The sequence below is a fragment of the Crassostrea angulata genome, chromosome 4 (genome assembly GCF_025612915.1).
Source record: "Crassostrea angulata isolate pt1a10 chromosome 4, ASM2561291v2, whole genome shotgun sequence".
Classification (NCBI taxonomy): Eukaryota; Metazoa; Mollusca; class Bivalvia; order Ostreida; family Ostreidae; genus Magallana; species Magallana angulata.
The window spans coordinates 23,225,103-23,247,146 of NC_069114.1; the positions used below are offsets into that span (position 1 = coordinate 23,225,103).

Sequence of the window (22,044 nt, forward strand, 5' to 3'; positions counted from 1 at the left end):
CTAAAATTACGCGTCATTCGTTTTCTCAAAAAGTTTTCAAGTCAATGTTACAGTATTTCATCTGTACAATGACACACGTAATCCGCAGACCAGAAAAAGTTTTGGGTAGATAATTCGAAAAAATTAGGGATTTGCAAGGGCCAACGATCAAAACAGCCCTTTAGCTGTAACTTTTTTACCTTTCATCCGAATTTAAAAATCTTTTCAGTTTATTGTTTAGAATAAAGAGTTCAATTTAAAAAATATGGTCCGAGGGGGCACTTTTTGACTCCTTATAAGGGTTTTAAGGGCCTGAAAATGATAACTTTATCACAATTCAAAAAATTTCAATTTCAAGAGTTATCTCGCTTTGCTTAATGAATGATTGGCATTAGAGCTATTGGCCTACCAAAAGTCTTGAATCATAGTTGAGTTCTTTCTTACATATGAATATTTAGAACTTTTCTTTGAGAAACAAACGATGTAGTTGGATATAAAATTCTGGAGTTGTCTTTCTTTGGGCATTTTATTTCTTAAATGTTAACGTCTGGGTATATGTTCCTGATATTTAGTCTCATTTTATAATATACAGATTTTGAGAAAAAATATTTAAAATTTAAACAAGGGATTTAAAGGGCTGTCGAAAAGCCCTTCTTTTTTGTTGGAGACAAAAACAGGTCTAGTTGAAATTGGGTTCATTATCGGTTGGGCTGTTTAACTGTTTGGTTTGATTTGGGGTTTAGAAGATGGTAAGAAATGATGTTGTGCATAACAGTGCATTGTTTTCACAAATTTCTACCAGCGAATACCTAATGGACTTGGCGATATAATAGGAGATAAAGTAAAGAGTATTATTTACCCACTTTGTATTTAATTCTCGACATCAACTGTATATCTTGAATTTTGAAGCTTATGAAATGGGCATCCACAGATCTTAGCTAGGTATGCCTTGGAAGCAACAGTAATAATGGGCTACTTGTTTTTTTTGTTTCAGCCGTGTAGATGGCTATGGGTTTGACCGTAGCGATGACCAACATGCTGAAGCCATCGATAAATTTATGGCCAGCTACTTATCCATTCTGGCACGACGAGCATCTCGCTGGAATAACCTGTTGTCAAGTGGTGAAAGGATTTCCAAGAACAGAAAATGTAAGAAAACTGTACACCTATTTTGCTCTATGACCATGATGACAGCACACGTACCCATATTGAATTTTTTTTTGTCCCCCGCCGCAACGCGGAGCGGGGACATAGAAATGTCGGGCGTCCATCCGTGCGTCCGTGTGTCCGTGCGTCCGTGTGTCCGTGCATCCGTGTGTCCGTCCGTCACACTTTTTTGTAAGCGCTCTCATGCCTACAAATTTTTACGGATTTTCATTAAATTTATACCAAATGTTTATACCACTATTACCTTGGTCAAGTTCGAAAATCAGCATTGGTCGATACTTTTTGTTGGAGTTATGGGACTTTGACCACAATAATGACTTTGTTTTATCCAAAAATTGACCTTGTAAGCGCTCTCATGCCTACAAATTTTGACGGATTTTTATTAAATTTATACCAAATGTTTATACCACTAATACTTCGGTCAAGTTCGAAAATCAGCTTTGGTCGATACTTTTTGTTGGAGTTATGGGACTTTGACCACAATAATGACTCCGTTTTATCCAAAAATTGACCTTGTAAGCGCTCTAATGCCTACAAATTTTGACGGATTTTCAATTAATTTATACCAAATGTTTGTACCACTAATACTTCGGTCAAGTTCGTAAATCAGCATTGGTCGATGCTTTTTGTTGGAGTTATGGGACTTTGACCACAATAATGACTCCTTTTTATCCCATAATTGACCTTGTAAGTGCTCTCATGCCTACAAATTTTGTCGGATTTACATGAAATTTATACCAAATGTTTATATCACTAATACCGTGGTCAAGTTCCTAAATCAGCCTTGGTCGATACTAGTATACTGCTTGACCGGCGGGGGACCCAGGAATTCTATTCTTCTTCAAAGTGCGTTTAAGGGGCACAGTCACAATTTTGGTCAAAAATTATTTTTCCGATTTTAATGTTTACAATGCTTTGTTAAGGCATTTGTTATTGGCAGCCAAAATTTGAGTGTCATTTGTTGAGTTATAAGAGAATAACAGACTCAGCTTACAATTCTTTGCTTTGTAAGCAAAGCTTTTGTTTACATTTTAAATGTTGAAGCAAAAATTCCAGTTTTAGACCTAAAATGAATGTATTAAACGTTTGGAGCTGTTTATTCATGCTTAAAATGAATAATAAGATAGACAAACAGCTTGAAAAAGATTTTTACTGGTATGTTGAACTTATACTGTGCATTTTTTTATTAGATTTAGATTTTTGTTAATTTATGAAAAAATACCAGCTGTTGACTTACTTGTTTTTTGGCCAAATATTTCAGGCCAATAAAAAAATGTGTGGCTCCGGTAACATCTAAAAAAAGTTGGAAGATTGATTGTGATTAAAACTCTGATAATACCAAAACTTAACCACTTAATCCTAATTATACCAAAACCTAGTGTAGAATACCTTCAACAGTTTGAGAAAGAAATTTACATTTTTTTATGGGGAGGCAAGGTCCATAAGGTAAAGAAAAACATTATGATTCAAGATTACATATATGGGGGATTAAAAATGATAGACTATATGGAATTTGTTTGTGCATTGAAATCTACATGGATAAGAAGACTTATCCACTCTAATGCAACGTGGGTAAAACTTTTTGAATCAGAATTAGGATTAAAAATAGAAACCCTATGGGAAAAAGGTTCAGACTTTATTACCAATATTAGCAATAAGATAAGTAACAAGTTTTGGTAAGAAGTTTTATTAGATTGGGTTAAAATTGTTATGTCCTATGGCCAAAATGACATAAAAGTACTTAATGAACATATATGGTTTAATCCTAATATTAAAAATAATAACTTATCAATTTTTATTAAGAATTATTTCAACTGTGGTTATAAATTTATTAAAGATTTGATGACAGAGGAAGGCAATTTTGTAAGCCTTGAAACTCTTGAAGACTCAAATGTTAAGACCAATTTTCTAGAATATAGGAGTTTGAATGGAGCAATTTTTGAAAGATTAAAAGCCTTAAATAATGATAAGGTAGAATATGGACCATTTATTCCAAATTCTCTCAGTTATTTTTTACAAACAAAGCAAAGGATGTAAGGATATGTATTATGTACTCATCGATAACAAAAAAGAATCAATTCGTTCAGTAAAGAAGTGGACAGAAAGTGGATTTGCTTATACAGAAATAGAATGGAATAATATTTTTGAACTCCCATTTAAAACCTCGAAAGAATCCAAATTTCAATGGTTGCAATTTTTGCCAACAAATGAGTACCTTTTCTCAATATACTGAATATAATTGATTCGCCAGCCTGTAATCAAGATATAGAAACTATAGAACATTTATTTGTGGACTGTTTTCATGTCAAAGAAATATAGCTCTACTTTGAAGAATAGTTAAGAAGCAAGTTTAATTTTTTGATGAATTTTGATAAAAAAGCTATACTTTTTGGTAAATTCAAAAACAGAAATATGTATAGACTTCAAAACATATTAATTCTTACAGTAAAACAATTTATTTTTGCCCGTAAATATAAGAATGTCCCAAACCTCTCGACGCTCATGTTAAAACGAACTGTCACTGATAGAATTCATAATTATTGAGAAACTACTGTTGTTGAAGAATTGTATATTTGCTGAGTATGAAAAGTATTGGCAAACTATTTGCGATTTGTTATAAAATGTGTTTATAAAAGCTGCAAGGAAATTGTAAGCAAATAATGGCAAAAAAATATAAGTCTACTTTTATGCATCCTCTTGCATATGTATGAGTTTTTGATAGACAGTGTTCCCCTCTCTTTCTCCACCCTCTTTCACCCCCCCCCCCCACCTCATAACTAAAAATACTCAAACTTTCATGGGTGATAAAAGCAAGTTTTCGAGATTGTTTGTGCATATATATGTCTGTCTGTCGGTGTATACACTTGTCTGTACATGTGCTTTTTTATCTTCGGTATGACTGTGTCTATATATTATACTTATATTCTAAATCTCAAATGAAGTGAATATGTGATGTGTATGCATTGTAAACTAAATATATAAGAAGATGTGAATAACTTGTACATGAAAGTTTGAATAAAAAAAACAAAAACAAAAAAACATCTAAAAAAAATTAGGGTATGTAAGTAGTAATATTTTTTGTTTTTAAAAATGGAATTGTACAGTACTATGTCAAAATGATTTTCTTTGTAAGTATTACCTAGCACTGTATTGCAGGTGGCATTTGTATGTAGTGAGAAAAATATACTAAATAAAGATTGGTAGGGAGCATCTAGCTTTTAACTACGAAACAAATATTTGTTAATCAAAAATTAATATAATTAATTTTTGTATAAAAACAAAAAATCAATTTCGTATTTATTATTTGGTCTCATATAGCGTACCCCATTTCTCTGTATAGGCAGTGAGTATCAATTAAGGGTTGACAACTGGATTATGGATACTGTTCACACAAACCCAGTTTTCTGTCACATTGACAGCTTTTCTATTGTTTTAAAATTAGTTGATAGTATGATGATTTGTAAACACTAGTGAATATAATTTACCATCTTTGAGAGGGGAAAGGACAATCAAAGGTGAATTACCAGTATATCATTAATAACTTACAGGAGAAAATTTACCCACCCCTCATCTTTCCAAACATATGATATTCAGCAGCCTGGATTAAACTGTAATGGTGGTGTTATTGTAGGTATAAATAACATATCTATTACTTTATAAGCTCTGAAATATTAACAATCCATGTATCACAATAAGTAATTATTTTTCGTAAATGTCACTTCCGAGATTATGTGAATAGCACTGCGCAGCCGCGAAATCATTGAACTGCGAGCAGCCAAAGTGACAAGACGTGGTCTTGATCGCTTCTTGCTTATTATACTTATTGGGTTTTTTATATTGACAAGGTCAATATATTTATATACTTTTAATAGTATATAAACAAATTCTGACCTGGTCAGAAATTTAGTTTTGTAAATCAATTGGCTTATTGTGATTTTGACGTGGTCAAAAACTTGTGGTGTTGTACCGAAACCACGTGCGTCATGGCGGACGCTAATATGGCCGTAGAGTCTCACGTAGATGAGAAAGCTGCGAAAGGGAAAAAGAAAGTCCCAAGTAAAGGTGCGTAGAAGATGAGCAGTACACGTTCTGCTTCGAATTCTGCATCCATGAGTTCTCGTGTGCATAGTGATCATAGCAACAATGGCGGTGGACATGACAGTGCCCCAAATGCCGAGATACTCAGTATATTGAGAACAATTCAAGAGAATCAAAAGAAACAAGATGATAGAATGGCCGAAATAGAGAACATGTGTTGTGACTATCAGTATCAAGATGACTATGATGATTACGGCGATTTTAATGACGACCCGGGAACTTCCGGTGAACATGAGACAGCTTCGAAGAAGCGCACATCTGAAGATGTTGATACATGTACTGACAACAGGTATGTCAATGCAGGCAAAAAACTTAAAGTCAAAGAAACGTGTGATAAACCTATTGATGACGAACTTGCTAATCTTGTGACAGATTGGTTCCGCGAGGGAATCGAAGAAGAACGGTATGGTGAATTACTTAAAGTGATAAATCGCCCTGAAAACTGTCCTGCGTTAGTTACGGTCAAGACAAACCAAATGGTGTGGGATTTTTTGAGCCCAATGACTAAGTCTTCTGACAAGAAGATGCAGAATATTCAAACTTCTTTAGTTAAAGGTGCATGTGCACTTACGAAACTTACATATTTACTCGGCAAGTGTGATAATCCCGAGATTTTGGATCTGCTGGGAAATGCCATGGAATCATTGGCATTACTTGGACATGCTAATAGACAGTTGTGTATGTTACGCAGGGAGTTGATGAAACCTGACATGAAAGGTGAATATACTCACCTTTGTAGTCATAATTTAAAGTACACTGACTATTTGTTTGGTGATGATGTACCAAAGACAGTCAAAGACATTACTGATTGTTCTAAAATCAGTAACAAAATTGGACTTGGCTTTAGAGGAGGATTTCGTGGCCGTTCAACTCGAGGTCGAGCAAGAGGACGATTTGTACGAGGTGCTGCAAGAGGTCATGGACCCTACTCTAGTTCGTCAGCATACTCATCTGATGCAAAAAACTACCAACAAAGAGGCCTGCAGAGTCGCCTCCAGAAGTAGTTGAGAAGGTATGTACCTCTAGAAATAAGTTTAGAGCAGGTGCATGTACTTAAGAATTTTATTTCTGAATGGGAACAGTTAACATCAGATAAAACTATTTTGGATATTGTGAAAGGTTGTCACTTAGAGTTTAAGAATAATATAGCTCCTGTACAAATTTCAAAACCTTTTGAAACATGTTTTAGTGCAGCTGAATCATTTGTGATAGACAAAGAAGTTAAATTATTATTAGAAATGAATGTAATTGAGGAGTTGTCTGAATATGCTGACTTAAGTGATGGTTTCATTTCCACCCAAAAGGAATGGTAGTTATAGAGTATTATTAAACTTAAAAGAGTTTAACAAAAATATTGTGTATCATCATTTTAAAATGGACACTTTTGAAAGTGCTCTTGAATTAGTAACTCAAGGTTGTTGTTTTGCTAGTGTTGACTTTAGTAATGCATACTATAGTGTTACAAAATTACTGAAACCTGTGTTTGCAACACTAAGAAGATTAGGACATGTCATTATTGGGTATATCGATGACGCGTTACTGTTAGGGAGATCTGTGGAAGAGTGTTCAGATCATGTCTCTGGAACTTTGGCCCTAGTAGAAAATCTAGGTTTTGTAGTCAATTATGAAAAATCTGTTCTAGCACCAAGTACTAAAATCACTCTCTTAGGAAATGTTATTGATTCTGAATTGATGATAGTTTTTCTTACCGACGAAAGAAAGTTGTCTATTTTAGAGGCATGCAAAAAATTAAAGAAAAGAACAAAAGAAACTAGATGCTGTCATTAGACAGTAATACCCGCACCATGTGTTTGCCCCTAAATAACACTGTTTTTTACCAGTTTAATTAAAAATGAAGACTATATGCAAGCTCTGGTAATACAATTAAAATTTATAATTTTCATAACTGAAGGATGAGATCCCTTCCCATATGATAATATACATCGTGACACGAGCAGCACTTTATGTGCAATTTGGGGTAGAACTGTTTGCAGTGAATTTTCAGTTAATCAATAATCTTAACATTTTATGTCATAGAAAGTATAATGGTCTATATAATTATTACAAACAAAATTAAAAATTAAATTATGCCCCCTCCCCGTGGCGGTTGCCGGTTTTAGATTTGCTTCTGTGTGCCTACATGAACATCAACGTGTGCACAGATTTAGAGAAGGGGTGGGAGTGAGTGGTCCAGACCCCCCTCCCCCCCCCTCCATCCCCTCCACATGAAAATTCATTTATATCAATTGTAAAATTACCAAAATACACCTTGGACCCCAATGCTCTTACAGACATGTAAACGCTCTACCCATTGCGCTTCAATGTTAGGTAACATTATTTGGGGGGTAAATATTTAATCAATATTTAAATAATATACTTTATTGTTTATCTCAATAGAAAGTATACATGTACATCACAATATGCAGGTGTTCTGCACCACCTTAAAGCTGTTATTTACCTAATAAAATAGTGCAAGTGGATTTGAAGAATAGGTCATAGAAATACATGCATGTTACAAATGAATGATCTTTGTCTGAAGTTACTTACACAACACAGGTCTGCATGTCTCATTAGCGGGTACTAGTTTTACCCAGCTCTTCGATTAGATGGGTTCACATGTATACATACATGGGTGTTGCTAAAACGCGGAACGGAAAACAGAACGGAAAGCGGAACGGAAGGGAAAACGGAAAATCTTATCTAATGTTATTTACCTCATATATTTGTTAATCATGCTAAAACGATATACTTTATGTACCTTTTTAATTTGTTTTGAAAGATTAGCAATATCAGATTATTTATTCAAGAATATTTATTTCCTCAAAATTAACAGTACATGCATTGACCACTATATTCTGTCCCAAAATATCCTCGATTCATTTTTTGCTGTATATTTATATATACCTCAGGGTTCACGCGATTCTCTTTTAGAAGCATTAAACATTCTCATTATTCTTTCTTTAAAACGTCGTCTCCAGCTTATTAGCTGGTATAAATACACGGCTAAAAATAAAGAAGTCTACGGGGTTTTGCATTTCAACAGACCCGGATGATAGTGTTGAAAAATTGTGCAAGGTCTTCTGAGTGACTTCCAAATGGAGAAAAGATGTAAACATTTTCGATTATAAATCGTCCAAATGTGCTGCAGGAATATTTTGGGATCGACAGACTATAGGCCAAATATATAATCGGAAAATCAAACCAGGCAACGTCTAGAGCTCTCTATTCGGATCATATGTATATAGCTGTTGGAATAAACAACTGCTTAGTAATGCAAACGTAAACAAAATTGCATTGCTAAAAATACTAGTTTCACAAATTACTAGTTTCACAAATTACCGGGTATTTTAATGTTTACTGTATTTTAATTTTTAATGTCGTCAGTCCTACGGTTTTTTTTCTTCCATCTCAATGATACTGTATCGTCTGTATCATAAAAGATCGTCTAGAACACCGAAAATTCAATTTTGATGTAAGTATATTCATGTACATCATATTTTGAAATATAAAAATACTCAAAACACGTATAAAACGCTTTCACTAACTGCGTACGTTACGCTGATATGCCAGCAATACCATATAAGAAAAATAAGTAAAAAGTTATGGCTAATTTGCTCATAAAACCGGAAGTACTCAATAATATTCAATGAAACTTGGAATATATGTTAATTACTTCTATCTTAATAATATCCAGGCGTCAAATAAATTTTTAAAGGTCATTTGAATTTTTTTCTTTTTTTCATCCCCCCTTTTTAGCTCACCTGAGCTGAAAGCTCAAGTGAGCTATTCTGATCACATTTTGTCTGTCGTCCGTCTGTCCGTCCGTCCGTAAACTTTTCACATTTTCAACATCTTCTCAAGAACTACTGGGCCAATTTCAACCAAACTTAGCACAAATCATCCTTATGCAAAGGGGATTCAAAGTTGTGAAAATTAAGGGTCACACTCGTTTTCAAGGGGAGATAATTAGAAATTAATGAAAAATTTCGAGAATTTTTCAAAAATCTTCTTTTCAAGAACCAGAAAGCCAGGAAAGCTGAAACTTGTGTGGAATCATCCTCAGGTAGTGTAGATTCAAAGTTGTAAAATTCATGACCCCCGGGCGTAGGGTGGGGCCACAATGGGGGGTCGAAGTTTTACATGGGAATATATAGAGTAAGTCTTTAAAAATCTTCTTCTCAGAAACTAATCAGCCTGGAAAGCTGAAACTTGTGTGGAAGCATCCTCAGGTTATGTAGATTCAAAGTTGTGAAATTCATGACCCCCGGGGGTAGGGTGGGGCCACAATGGAGGGTCGAAGCTTTACATAGGAATATATAGAGTAAATCTTTAAAAATCTTCTTCTCAGAAACTAATCAGCCAGGAAAGCTGAAACTTGTGTGGAAGCATCCTCAGGTAGTGTAGATTCCAAGTTGTGAAAATCATGACCCCCGGGAATAGGGTGGGGCCACAATGGAGGGTCGAAGCTTTACATAGGAATATATAGAGTAAATCTTTAAAAAATCTTCTTCTCAGAAACTAATCAGCCTGGAAAGCTGAAAATTGTGTGGAAGCATCCTCAGGTAGTGTAGATTCCAAGTTGTGAAAATCATGACCCCTGGGTGTAGGGTGGGGCCACAATGGGGGGTCAAAGTTTTACATAGGAATATATAGAGTAAATCTTTAAAAATCTTCTTCTCAGAAACTCATCAGCCAGGAAAGCTGAAACTTGTGTGGAAGCATCCTCAGGTAGTGTAGATTCAAAGTTGTGAAAATCATGACCCCTGGGTGTAAGGGTGGGGCCACAAGGGGGGTCGAAATTTTACATAGGAATATGTAGAGTAAATCTTTAAAAATCTTCTTCTCAGAAACTAATCAGCCTGGAAAGCTGAAACTTGTGTGGAAGCATCCTCAGGTAGTGTAGATTCCAAGTTGTGAAAATCATGACCCCTGGGTGTAGGGTGGGGCCACAATGGGGGGTCAAAGTTTTACATAGGAATATATAGAGTAAATCTTTAAAAATCTTCTTCTCAGAAACTCATCAGCCAGTGGAAGTGTGGAAGCATCCTCAGGTAGTGTAGATTCCAAGTTGTGAAAATCATGACCCCCGGGAGTAGGGTGGGGCCACAATGGAGGGTCGAAGCTTTACATAGGAATATATAGAATAAATCTTTAAAAAATCTTCTTCTCAGAAACTAATCAGCCTGGAAAGCTGAAAATTGTGTGGAAGCATCCTCAGGTAGTGTAGATTCCAAGTTGTGAAAATCATGACCCTGGGTGTAGGGTGGGGCCACAATGGAGGGTCGAAGTTTTACATAGGAATATGTAGAGTAAATCTTTAAAAATCTTCTTCTCAGAAACTAATCAGCCTGGAAAGCTGAAACTTGTGTGGAATCATCCTCAGGTAGTGTAGATTCCAAGTTGTGAAAATCATGACCCCTGGGTGTAGGGTGGGGCCACAATGGGGGGTCAAAGTTTTACATAGGAATATATAGAGTAAATCTTTAAAAATCTTCTTCTCAGAAACTCATCAGCCAGTGGAAGTGTGGAAGCATCCTCAGGTAGTGTAGATTCCAAGTTGTGAAAATCATGACCCACGGGAGTAGGGTGGGGCCACAATGGAGGGTCGAAGCTTTACATAGGAATATATAGAATAAATCTTTAAAAAATCTTCTTCTCAGAAACTAATCAGCCTGGAAAGCTGAAAATTGTGTGGAAGCATCCTCAGGTAGTGTAGATTCCAAGTTGTGAAAATCATGACCCTGGGTGTAGGGTGGGGCCACAATGGAGGGTCGAAGTTTTACATAGGAATATATAGAGTAAGTCTTTAAAAATCTTCTTCTCAGAAACTAATCAGCCTGGAAAGCTGTAACTTGTGTGGAAGCATCCTCAGGTAGTGTAGATTCCAAGTTGTGAAAATCATGACCCCTGGGTGTAGGGTGGGGCCACAATGAGGGGTCAAAGTTTTACATAGGAATATATAGAGTAAATCTTTAAAAATCTTCTTCTCAGAAACTCATCAGCCAGGAAAGCTGAAACTTGTGTGGAAGCATCCTCAGGTAGTGTAGATTCAAAGTTGTGAAAATCATGACCCCTGGGTGTAGGGTGGGGCCACAAGGGGGGGGTCGAAATTTTACATAGGAATATGTAGAGTAAATCTTTAAAAATCTTCTTCTCAGAAACTAATCAGCCTGGAAAGCTGAAACTTGTGTGGAATCATCCTCAGGTAGTGTAGATTCAAAGTTGTGAAAATCATGACCCCTGGGTGTAGGGTGGGGCCACAATGGGGGGTCAAAGTTTTACATAGGAATATATAGATTAAATCTTTAAAAATCTTCTTCTCAGAAACTCATCAGCCAGGAAAGCTGAAACTTGTGTGGAAGCATCCTCAGGTAGTGTAGATTCCAAGTTGTGAAAATCATGACCCCCAGGAGTAGGATGGGGCCACAATGGAGGGTCGAAGCTTTACATAGGAATATATAGAATAAATCTTTAAAAATTTTCTTCTCAGAAACTAATCAGCCTGGAAAGCTGAAACTTGTGTGGAAGCATCCTCAGGTAGTGTAGATTCATAGTTGTGAAAATCATGACCCCTGGGTGTAGGGTGGGGCCACAATGGGGGGTCAAAGTTTTACATAGGAATATATAGAGTAAATCTTTAAAAATCTTCTTCTCAGAAACTAATCAGCCAGGAAAGCTGAAACTTGTGTGGAAGCATCCTCAGGTAGTGTAGATTCCAAGTTGTGAAATTCATGACCCCCGGGAGTAGGGTGGGGCCACAATGGAGGGTCGAAGCTTTACATAGGAATATATAGAGTAAATCTTTAAATATTTTCTTCTCAGAAACTAATCAGCCAGGAAAGCTGAAACTTGTGTGGAAGCATCCTCAGGTAGTGTAGATTCAAAGTTGTGAAATTCATGACCCCTGGATGTAGGGTGGGGCCACAATGGGGGGTCAAAGTTTTACATAGGAATATATAGAGTAAATCTTTAAAAATCTTCTTCTCAGAAACTAATCAGCCAGGAAAGCTGAAACTTGTGTGGAAGCAACCTCAGGTAGTGTAGATTCCAAGTTGTGAAAATCATGACCCCCAGGGGTAGGGTGAGACCACATTGGGGGGGTCAAAGTTTTACTTAGGAATTTATATATAGAGTAAATCCAGGGATTGAAATATATGGTAGCCCGACGCCCGGGGCTAGTCAGTTTAAAACTTGGGCATGCTCATTTTTACCAACTGATAGTCCATCGGGCTAGCAAATCAGGGGATTCAGAACTGTATTTTGATATGAATAAAGTTTAAACATAAAATGTGTTATCTCTGAGAAGAAAAATTTATTTCAAAATGAATTAAACAGCTGTAATTGTGTTATACATATATTTTTATTTTGCATCTTAAAATGGTTTGGCTAGCTGATTTCAGCTTTGGGCTAGTAATTTTTTACTGACTAGTAGCCCCTGGGCTAGTGAGTTTTCCTGGAATATTTCAGAAATCTTCTTCTCAGAAACTGATCAGCTAGGAAAGCTGAAACTTGTGTGGAAGCATCCTCAGGTAGTGTAGATTCCAAGTTGTGAAAATCATGACCCCTGGGTGTAGGGTGGGGCCACAATGGAGGGTCGAAGTTTTACATAGGAATATATAGAGTAAATCTTTAAAAATCTTCTTCTCAGAAACTAATCAGCCAGATGATTCTTTATAATTGTTAAGACTTTGGCTCCAGGACAATTCTTCGGCCTCACAAGAAGGTTCAGAGTTTGATGTAGGTTTATATCCCATATATAAACAATTGTTAAGGATCTTTTTGAGAATTGCAATACTCAACATATGATATGACTATAAATTCATCCTGTTAGAAAAGGGACTAATGATTATATACATAAGAATATGCAGGGGGAAAAATGGATTTTATTTATACAGGATCTACATGTATTATTGTACATTGTCCAGATTGTTTGTGTTATGAGTCCATTAAGCTGATTTTATCATACCTATTGTTCCTCAGGTGAGCGATGTGGCCCATGGGCCTCTTGTTTAAAGTTTAGGACTTAATATCTCAAAAACGGTAAGATATGGAAAGTTGTCTACGCTTACAATTTTGTACAACTATTTATGATAAAGGTAATTCTAAAATTTGAATGCTCTACATTAAAAAATAAACAAAGAATTGAGTTTCAAACAAATTTTGCAATTTTCCTTGTAAAAACCGGAAGTACCGGAACCGGAAATCGAAAACCTTACATTTCATAAATTGATATAATTGCTTTAAGACCAATGTATACTTGTATTAGTATTCCTTCCAGTTTTCAAAAAATCGCTGACAGAAATCTGTCGAGAAAAATAATAATAACTAGATTCGATCTCGTTGCGAGCAACGAGTGGGTCTTCCGTCCAATTTTTGAATAGATAAGATTAAACTTATCAATTCAAAGATAAAATCGTAGATCTAAGCGAAAATAAGAGAAAAAAATTTTGTGGCACTCGAGGCTTGAACCTCGATAGTCCACGACTATAACGACTGTGCTACTCGGACTCCGCTTCAGAACTTTGATGCTTAATTTCTCGATAATGCCTTGATCGATTTTAAAACTAATTACATATTCTGAATCAGTAAAAGAGTCACTATAAGGTGTAAAAATTTCAAAGAAAAATATTAAAAAATAAAAAAGTCGAAAAATTCAATTTTTGAAATATCCTTCCGGTGACGACCGAAAGTGACGGCGGACATTCTCTATACCGAGGTGCACCAGAAAAACGGTAGATCTATCATCTCTAAAAATTTCAGTTCTCTATCTTTACTCGTTTTTAAGAAACCCGACCAACAAAATTGACTTTTTAAAATCGTAAACGGACGATAACTTCTGACCGGAAGTGTTTTTTCAAAAATGAAAAAAAATGTATCAGCTTTAGATAAAAACACGTTTATATTGAAAATTTGAGCGAAATCGACCCAGCCATCTTCGAGAAATCGTCTGCACAAAATCGGTAAGAAAAAAAAAAATAATAACTAGACACGATCTCGTTGCGAGCAACGAGGAGGTCTTCCGTCCGATTTTTAGAAGGAAATTTTACATCATCGACTTTGATTTCCGAGAAAGAAACATGATATGGAAAAAAGAGTGGAGAACAAATGCTTTATTGTATCACATTTTATAACTTCTCTTTTATTGCTTTTTTAAATGCTTGCATTTCTTCAAATTAAGATAGAAAAGATTAAACTTGTTTACCTCTGGCTCCTAAAGAACCCTTAATACGTAATGCAAGAGAAAATCAATATATTGTTAGGATATATAAACGTATTATACCTAAATCAGCTTAAATAACCTTTCACAAAATAGCTCTTAGTAAAGGGCTATAGATTAAAGAATTTAGAGCCCTTTGATCCCCTTATTTAAGGAGCCAGCCCCTTGTTCTTGAAATCAAATGGAAGGTCATTTCATTCTGAACACATTTTGTCAACAAATGTTTAGAAATTCGTTACCGTTCTTAAGATATATGGGAAAGAAGGTATTAGGGGCCGATCCCTTATCTCCTTATAGGGGCTCTTTAACGAAATTTTGAAGGTTGCATATTGTTAAAAACATCATTTTGAACAACTTTTCTTCTGTGCTGCATTTCAAAATATTTTTCCTTTCTGAGATATGGGTGATCAATTTTTGGACTTTTGACCCCTAAATATCCCTAATTACATAACACATGATAAAATTATTACATTGCTTAGAAACATAACTGTGAGATAAACATATTTGCTTCTATAACATTTTATAAAATATCCCTCAGTAAAGGGCCATAGATAAAAGACTTTAGAGCCCTTTGGTTCCCTAATTTGAGGGGCCAGCCCCTTTTTCTTGATATCAAATAAAAGGTCACTTAATTCTAACCACATTTTGTTCAACAAGTGTTTAGAAATTTGTTACCGTTCTGGAGATATATAAGAAAAAAAGTTTTAGGGGCCGATCCTTTATCTCCTTATAGGGGCCATTTAACGAAATTTTGAGGGTTGCATATTGTTAAAAACATAAGTTTGAACAACTTTTCTTCTGTTCTGCATTTCAAAATATTTTTCCTTTCTGAGATATGGGTGATCAAAATTTTGGACTTTTGGCCCCTAAAAACCCTTAATTACGTAACACATGGAAAAATCATTACATTCCTTGGATACATAACTGTGACATAAACATATTTGCTTCTATAACATTTTAAAAAATATCGTTCAGTAATGGGCTACAGATTAAAGACTTTAGAGCCCTTTGGTCCCCTAATTTGAGGGGCCAGCCCCTTTTTCTTTATTTTAAAAGAAAGGTCTTGTAAATAGAAACTATTTTTACATTACATGTCTTAACAAAATATTTTTCAGAAAAGAGATAATTAAAGAGAACCACAAAAAATTACGACGTTTTTTTTATCCCAATTTTCGGGTCCAGGCGAGCTTCGACACCTTTAGCGATCGAAATGATTTTAAACCTTCATGCACAATTTCAGTCTTCCGTCTACCATCGCTGAAAATTTCAAGTTTATATCTGCTATAGTTTAAGAGGAGTACTGCCGACAAAATACCCCTCTGAAAATCGATAAAACGACTATATCTCAAAACCGGAAGTGACGTCATCAATAAAAAAAATTTGCAATACGGTTTATATCATCTTCTATAAGATCCCAAAAATTCATGAAAATCAATTGAGTAGTTTTCGAGATCTCGCGTGCACAAAATTTGTAAGAAAAAAAAATAATAATAATATAGAAGAATAGGGAAAAAGAAACAAAGCAATAACAATAAGGTCTTCCGTTGGAAACGGAAGACCTTAATAATAATAACAACTAGACACGATCTCGTTGCGAGCAACGAGGAGGTCTTCCGTGCGATTTTTTGAAGGTAATATGACCTTGACTTTGATATTTGACCCTTTATCTCCTTATCGGGGCAACAACAAAAAAATGGTGGTTGAATTTTGTTTGGGTCATCATTCTCAGCATTTTATTCTGTATTGATTTTCAAAATGATGCTTTTTAAAATATTTGTTCTGTTTGAGGTATGTTATCAAAGTTTTGTACTTCTGGCTCTTTAAAACCCATTAAAACCCCTTAATACGGAACACATGATAAAATAATTATAATATATTGTTAAATAAATGTGAGATGAACATTATTGCTTCCTAAACATATAACAAAATATTTTTCAGTAAAGTGCTATGGAAGAAAGACTTTAGAGCCCTTTTGGCCCCTAAAAATAAAAAAGATAGGTCTTTTGATATTAAACATATTTAGTTCAACAGGTGTTTAGAAATTTTTTGCCATTTTTGAGCTATCAGGGATATGACGTTTTAGGGGCCGACCCCTAATCTCCTTATTTGGGCCAGATAACGAGATTTTTATGACTGAATATTGTTTAAAACATCATTCTAAGCATCTTTTATTCTATATTGCTTTTCAAAATATTTGTCCTTTTTGAGATATATTCGATCAAAGTTTTGGACTTTTGGCCCCTTAAAACCCTTAATTACGTAACGCATAATAAAATTTTTATAATGTATAGTTTTATAAGTGAAAGATGAACATTTTTGCTTCTTAAACATATTACAAAATATTTCTCAGTAAAGTGCTATGGAAGAAAGACTTTAGAGCCCTTTTGGTCCCTAAATTGAAGGGCCAGCCTCTTTTTCTTGGTATCATACGAAAGTTCCTTTGATATTAAACATATTTTGTTCAACAAGTGTTTAGAAAATCTTTGCCGTTTTAGAGCTATCTGGGATAGTACATTTTAGGGGCTGACCCCTAATCTCCTTATTGGGGCCAGATAACGAGATTTTTATGATTGAATATTGTTTAAAACATCATTCTAAGCATCTTTTATTCTATGTTGCTTTTCAAAATATTTGTCCTTTTTGAGATATATTCGATCAAAGTTTTGGATTTTTGGCCCCTTAAAACCCCTAATTACGTAACGCATTATAAAATTTTTATAATGTTTAGTTTTATTAGTGAAAGATGAACATTTTTGCTTCTTAAACATATTACAAAATATTTCTCAGTAAAGTGCTATGGAAAAAAGACTTTAGAGCCGTTTTGGCCCCTAAATTGAAGGGCCAGCCCCTTTTTCTTGGCATCATACGAAAGTTCCTTTGATATTAAACATATTTTGTTCAACAAGTGTTTAGAAAATCTTTGCCGTTTTAGAGCTATCTGGGATAGGACATTTTAGGGGCTGACCCCTAATCTTCTTATTGGGGCCAGATAACGAGATTTTTATGATTGAATATTGTTTAAAACATCATTCTAAGCATCTTTTATTCTATGTTGCTTTTCAAAATATTTGTCCTTTTTGAGATATATTCGATCAAAGTTTTGGACTTTTGGCCCCTTAAAACCCCTAATTACGTAACGCATTATAAAATTTTTATAATGTATAGTTTTATAAGTGAAAGATGAACATTCTTGCTTCTTAAACATATTACAAAATATTTCTCAGTAAAGTGCTATGGAAGAAAGACTTTAGAGCCCTTTTGGCCCCTAATTTGAGGGACCAGCCCCTTTTTCTTGTTATCAAACGAAAGCTCTTGTAAATATAAATTTTATTTGCTCTATATATAATGTTAAAATATTTTCAGGAAAGGAGATAAAGAACGAAAACCATTAAAAATTACGTCGTTTTTTCAAACTCGATTTTCGGGTCCAGGCGAGCTTCGACGCCTTTGAAGCCAGACAACCATAAATGCCTTTAAACACATCTACAATCTTTTGTGTACAATCCCTGAAAATTTTAATTCAATATCTTTTTTCGTTTAGGAGGAGATAGCCAGACAAAATGACCCTCTAAAAATCACTAAAACGTCAATATCTCCCGAACGGAAATGACGTCATCAAAATAAAAAATTATTTATAAGGTTTTTATCAATATCTACAAGATCTGAAATTTTCACGGAAATCGGTCAAGTCGTTTTCAAGAAATCGCTTGTACAAAAATGCGTAAGAAACGGAAGACCTTAATAAGAAAAGTGAAAAAGAAACAATAGAATAATAGAAGGGTCTTCCGCTGAAGACGGAAGGCCCTAATAAAAAAAGACGAAAACAATAGGTCTTTTCGACCGAAAGTCGAAAAGCCCTAAAAATTAGGAAAGTTGCCAAAGTTATTGGATTGCTAGTGGCTAGCTTCTCGGCAGTAGAATTTGGTCAGTTGTTTTATCGTGACATGGAAAGGGCAAAGATTGATGCACTTGTACACTCACAGTATGACTATGATGCTTCAATGATTATAACAAAAGAAGTTAGATTGGTGGATTTCTAACATTTCTACAGCAGTAAGACGAATTGTACATTCAGAACCATACGAAATCGTTATTACCTCTGATGCTTCTCACCTAAGATGGGGTGCAGTAATGAATGATTTAAAATCAGGGGGTAGATGGACCATTGAGGAAGCTAGAAATCATATCAATTATTTAGAACTGCTGGCTTGCTTTTTTGGACTTAAATCGTTTTGCTCTGCTGTGACAAAAAAGAATATTAGATTATTTATGGATAACACTACAGCTATATCATACATCAATAACATGGGGGGTATTACCTCAATAAAATGTGACAAACTTGCAAAAGAAATCTGGTTCTGGTGTATGAAAAGGGACTTGTGGTTAAGTGCGTGGCATATACCTGGTAAAGATAACTTGACAGCAGACAAATTGTCGCGCAAATTTGATGATCAGATAGAATGGATGTTTAGTAAATCTGTGTTCAACAGAATTATGTTAAAATGGGAACAACCTGAAATTGATTTATTTGCCACACGATTGAATAAGCAAATTGATATATATTGTTCTTGGCATCCTGACCCAGATGCTCGCTATGTCAATGCATTTAGTTTTTCTTGGACAAATATGTATGGTTATATCAATCCTCCTTGCAGTCTCATTGGACGTGTGGTGAGAAAGATTTGTCAGGACCAGGCAGAGTGCGTTCTTGTGGCTCCAGTTTGGCCAACACAGCCATGGTTCAACCGAGTACTAGAGATATTGGTGGATCATGCAGTAATTTTACCAGTGACAGACAATCTGTTGACTCTTCTGGGCACGGATGTGCAGCATCCTCTGAAGGACTCGTTAGTGCTGATGGCATGTCGATTGTCCGGTTGCAGTTCCAAAAACAAGGAATTTCTCGCCAAGCAGCCTCCATCCTATTGGCATCATGGAAGTCCGGAACCAAGAAACAATATAAAACGTTTTATAAGGGTTTCAGTACTGTGGTGAAAAATCGGTTGATCCATTTTGTACAACTATAGAAACTGTTGTTGAATTTTTAGCATATCTTTTTCACCAAGGTTAAGGTTAAAGCGCTATTAATACAGCCTGAGGGGCTTTATCTTCTGTTGGTTTGATTTTTGATGGTTTTTCTGTTGGATGTCATCCATTGGTTATAAGATTTATGAAAGGTGTTTTTAACCTGAGACCATCAAAATCAAGATATGTACATACATGGGATGCTCTATTGTTTAAAAGTACCTGACAAAATTGTCACCTGTTAAATTTTTGAGTTTGAAAAATTTGACATTGAAGTTAGTTATGTTGATAAATTTAATTTGTAGGGCTGGGACGATTCTGTACTTAGCCGATTCGGTACATATCACGATACATGAGATGCGATATGATACATATCACGATACATTGCAACTAAATGAAAACATGAATAAGGGTTAAAAATTTATTCAATCTGTCGATGTATTACCACATGTCCAAAGTTATTTTGATATATTTAAAATGAGCGTTGCACAATTTACAAATTACTTAAGTCTCATATACACTACTTTTTCATAAACAAGTAATCAAAAAGTTGTCCACACTCCAGATTTAGCTTCCTAACAGTTTTGACAACTTTACGAGGTTTTCCGCCATCTTTGTACTTTCATATTAGGTGCGCAGACTAAAGAAGCCGATATGAAGCTCGGATATTTAAAAGTTCGCTTAGGTATCATTGTATTAATGGTAAATGTATCGATCCAAATATCGTCAAAATAAATACCGTGATGCAGCGGTGGATCATCCCATCCCTATTAATTTGTGCAAGTAGAGTACAAACTATTTCATGTATGAAACTTAGTAAGAAACCAACTTTAACAACTTATTGTATTGTAAACTTAACCTTTTTTAGCTCACCTGAGCCAAAGGCTCAAGTGAGCTTTTCTGATCACAATTTGTCCATTGTCTGTCGTCGTCGTTGTTGTCGTCGTTGTTGTAAACTTTTCACATTTTCATCTTCTTCTCAAGAACCACTGAGCGGGAACTTTGTTCCTGTTGATGATATTTTGACAAAAGTAGGATGGTCCAATGTTGAAACCTTCCGAAAGTTTTATGTTAAAACTGTTGTCAATAATGAGTCAAATCATGGTCCCCGGGATAGGGTGGGGCCACAATAGGGGGATCATGTTTTACAAAGGATTATATAGAGAAAATCTTTAAAAATCTTCTTCTCAAAAACTATTAGGCCAGAACAGCTCAAATTAAAATGGAAGCATCCTCAGGTAGTATAGATTCAAGTTTGTTCAAATTATAGTTCCCAAGGGTAGGGTGGGGCCACAATTGGGGGATCAAGTTTTACATAGGAATATATAGAGAAAATCTTTAAAAGTCTTCTTTTCAAAAACTATTAGGCCAGGAAAGCTCAAATTTGAGTGGAAGCATCCTCAGATAGTGTAGATTCAAGTTTGTTCAAATCATGGTCCCTGGGGGTAGGGTGGGGCCACAATAGGGGGATCTTGTTTAACATAAGAATATATAGAGAAAATCTTTAAAAATCTTCTCAAAAACTATTTGGCCAGAAAAGCTCAAATTGAAATGGAAGCATCCTCAGGTAGTGTAGATTCAAGTTTGTTCAAATCATGATCCCCGGGGGTAGGGTGGGGCCACAATTGAGAGATCAATTTTTACATAGGAATATATAGAGAAAATCTTTAAAAATCTTCTTCTCAAAAACTATTAGGCGAGGAAAGCTCAACTTTGAGTTGAGCAAGATCTACTGTACTCAGTTGTCAAGATATTTTGATACTGTAATGCTAATTTGATCAGAATTAAGGCAATTGTTGCTCAGGTGAGCGATGTGGCCCCTGGGCCTCTTGTTTTTTTTACCTTGACCCTTTTCCGAACGCGAAGTCAAATTAAGAAAAAAAATCATTTTTTTTTCAGATTTTAACTTCAAAATTCTTTGACAAAGAGACTTTAAACTTAAAACATAGTTTGATGATCTATCGAAAAAATGAACCAAACCCAACTTTTTTACCTTGACCTTTTTGGATCTCGGGGTCTATTATCATGAAAATATTCCTTACAATAATGACTTTGTATCATATATGGATGATATATAACATATAGCTGACATCATTCTTTTTTACTTATTAAATTGCCCCTTATTACAATCATTGGGGAGAATGGGAGACGTGTTTTTTTGGTAAAAAAAAACCAATACCCACTAGTTTTGTTTATATCTGACGTCACGACTCTTGGACCAGTTTTCAAAATGGCCGTCTTCCGCTTCATTGGTGCTTAGACTGCTCACTTATTTGTTTATCAAATAAAAAATAATGAATACAGTGTAAAGTTTTATGAAGAAATAGATGAACTTTAGATATGCTATTAATAATTTAGTGTCAAAATTTTCATTAAGTGATTAAAGTGGAAGACATTCTTAGGGTAACGACTCATGGACCTCCCAGGATACTTACTCCATCTACTGATCTATTAATCAATATAGCTACAAATTTGCACTACTAACTCTGACTATGTGAGTAGAACATGAATTCTTTTATTTAAGTAATAAAAATGTAAGTCATATAAAATGTACTTAT

At 35.0% G+C, this 22,044-nt stretch overlaps 2 protein-coding genes across 5 annotated transcripts in view; both read left to right on the forward strand.

Moving 5' to 3' along the window:
• Window positions 1-22,044, forward strand: part of LOC128181529 (growth hormone-regulated TBC protein 1-A-like) — a 172,693-nt gene that overhangs the window by 39,087 nt on the left and 111,562 nt on the right. For all 4 annotated transcript variants that reach the window (XM_052849958.1, XM_052849960.1, XM_052849959.1 and 1 more), the window contains exon 2: window positions 974-1,128. In XM_052849958.1, coding sequence (XP_052705918.1) covers window positions 974-1,128 — 155 coding nt within the window. The remainder of the gene's footprint in view (window positions 1-973; window positions 1,129-22,044) is intronic.
• On the forward strand, window positions 1,155-20,300 carry LOC128181530 (uncharacterized). Its single transcript, XM_052849964.1, has 2 exons — window positions 1,155-6,256; window positions 19,117-20,300. The coding sequence occupies exon 1, from the start codon at window positions 5,220-5,222 to the stop codon at window positions 6,246-6,248; it is 1,029 nt and encodes a 342-aa protein (XP_052705924.1). The 5' UTR covers window positions 1,155-5,219; the 3' UTR covers window positions 6,249-6,256; window positions 19,117-20,300.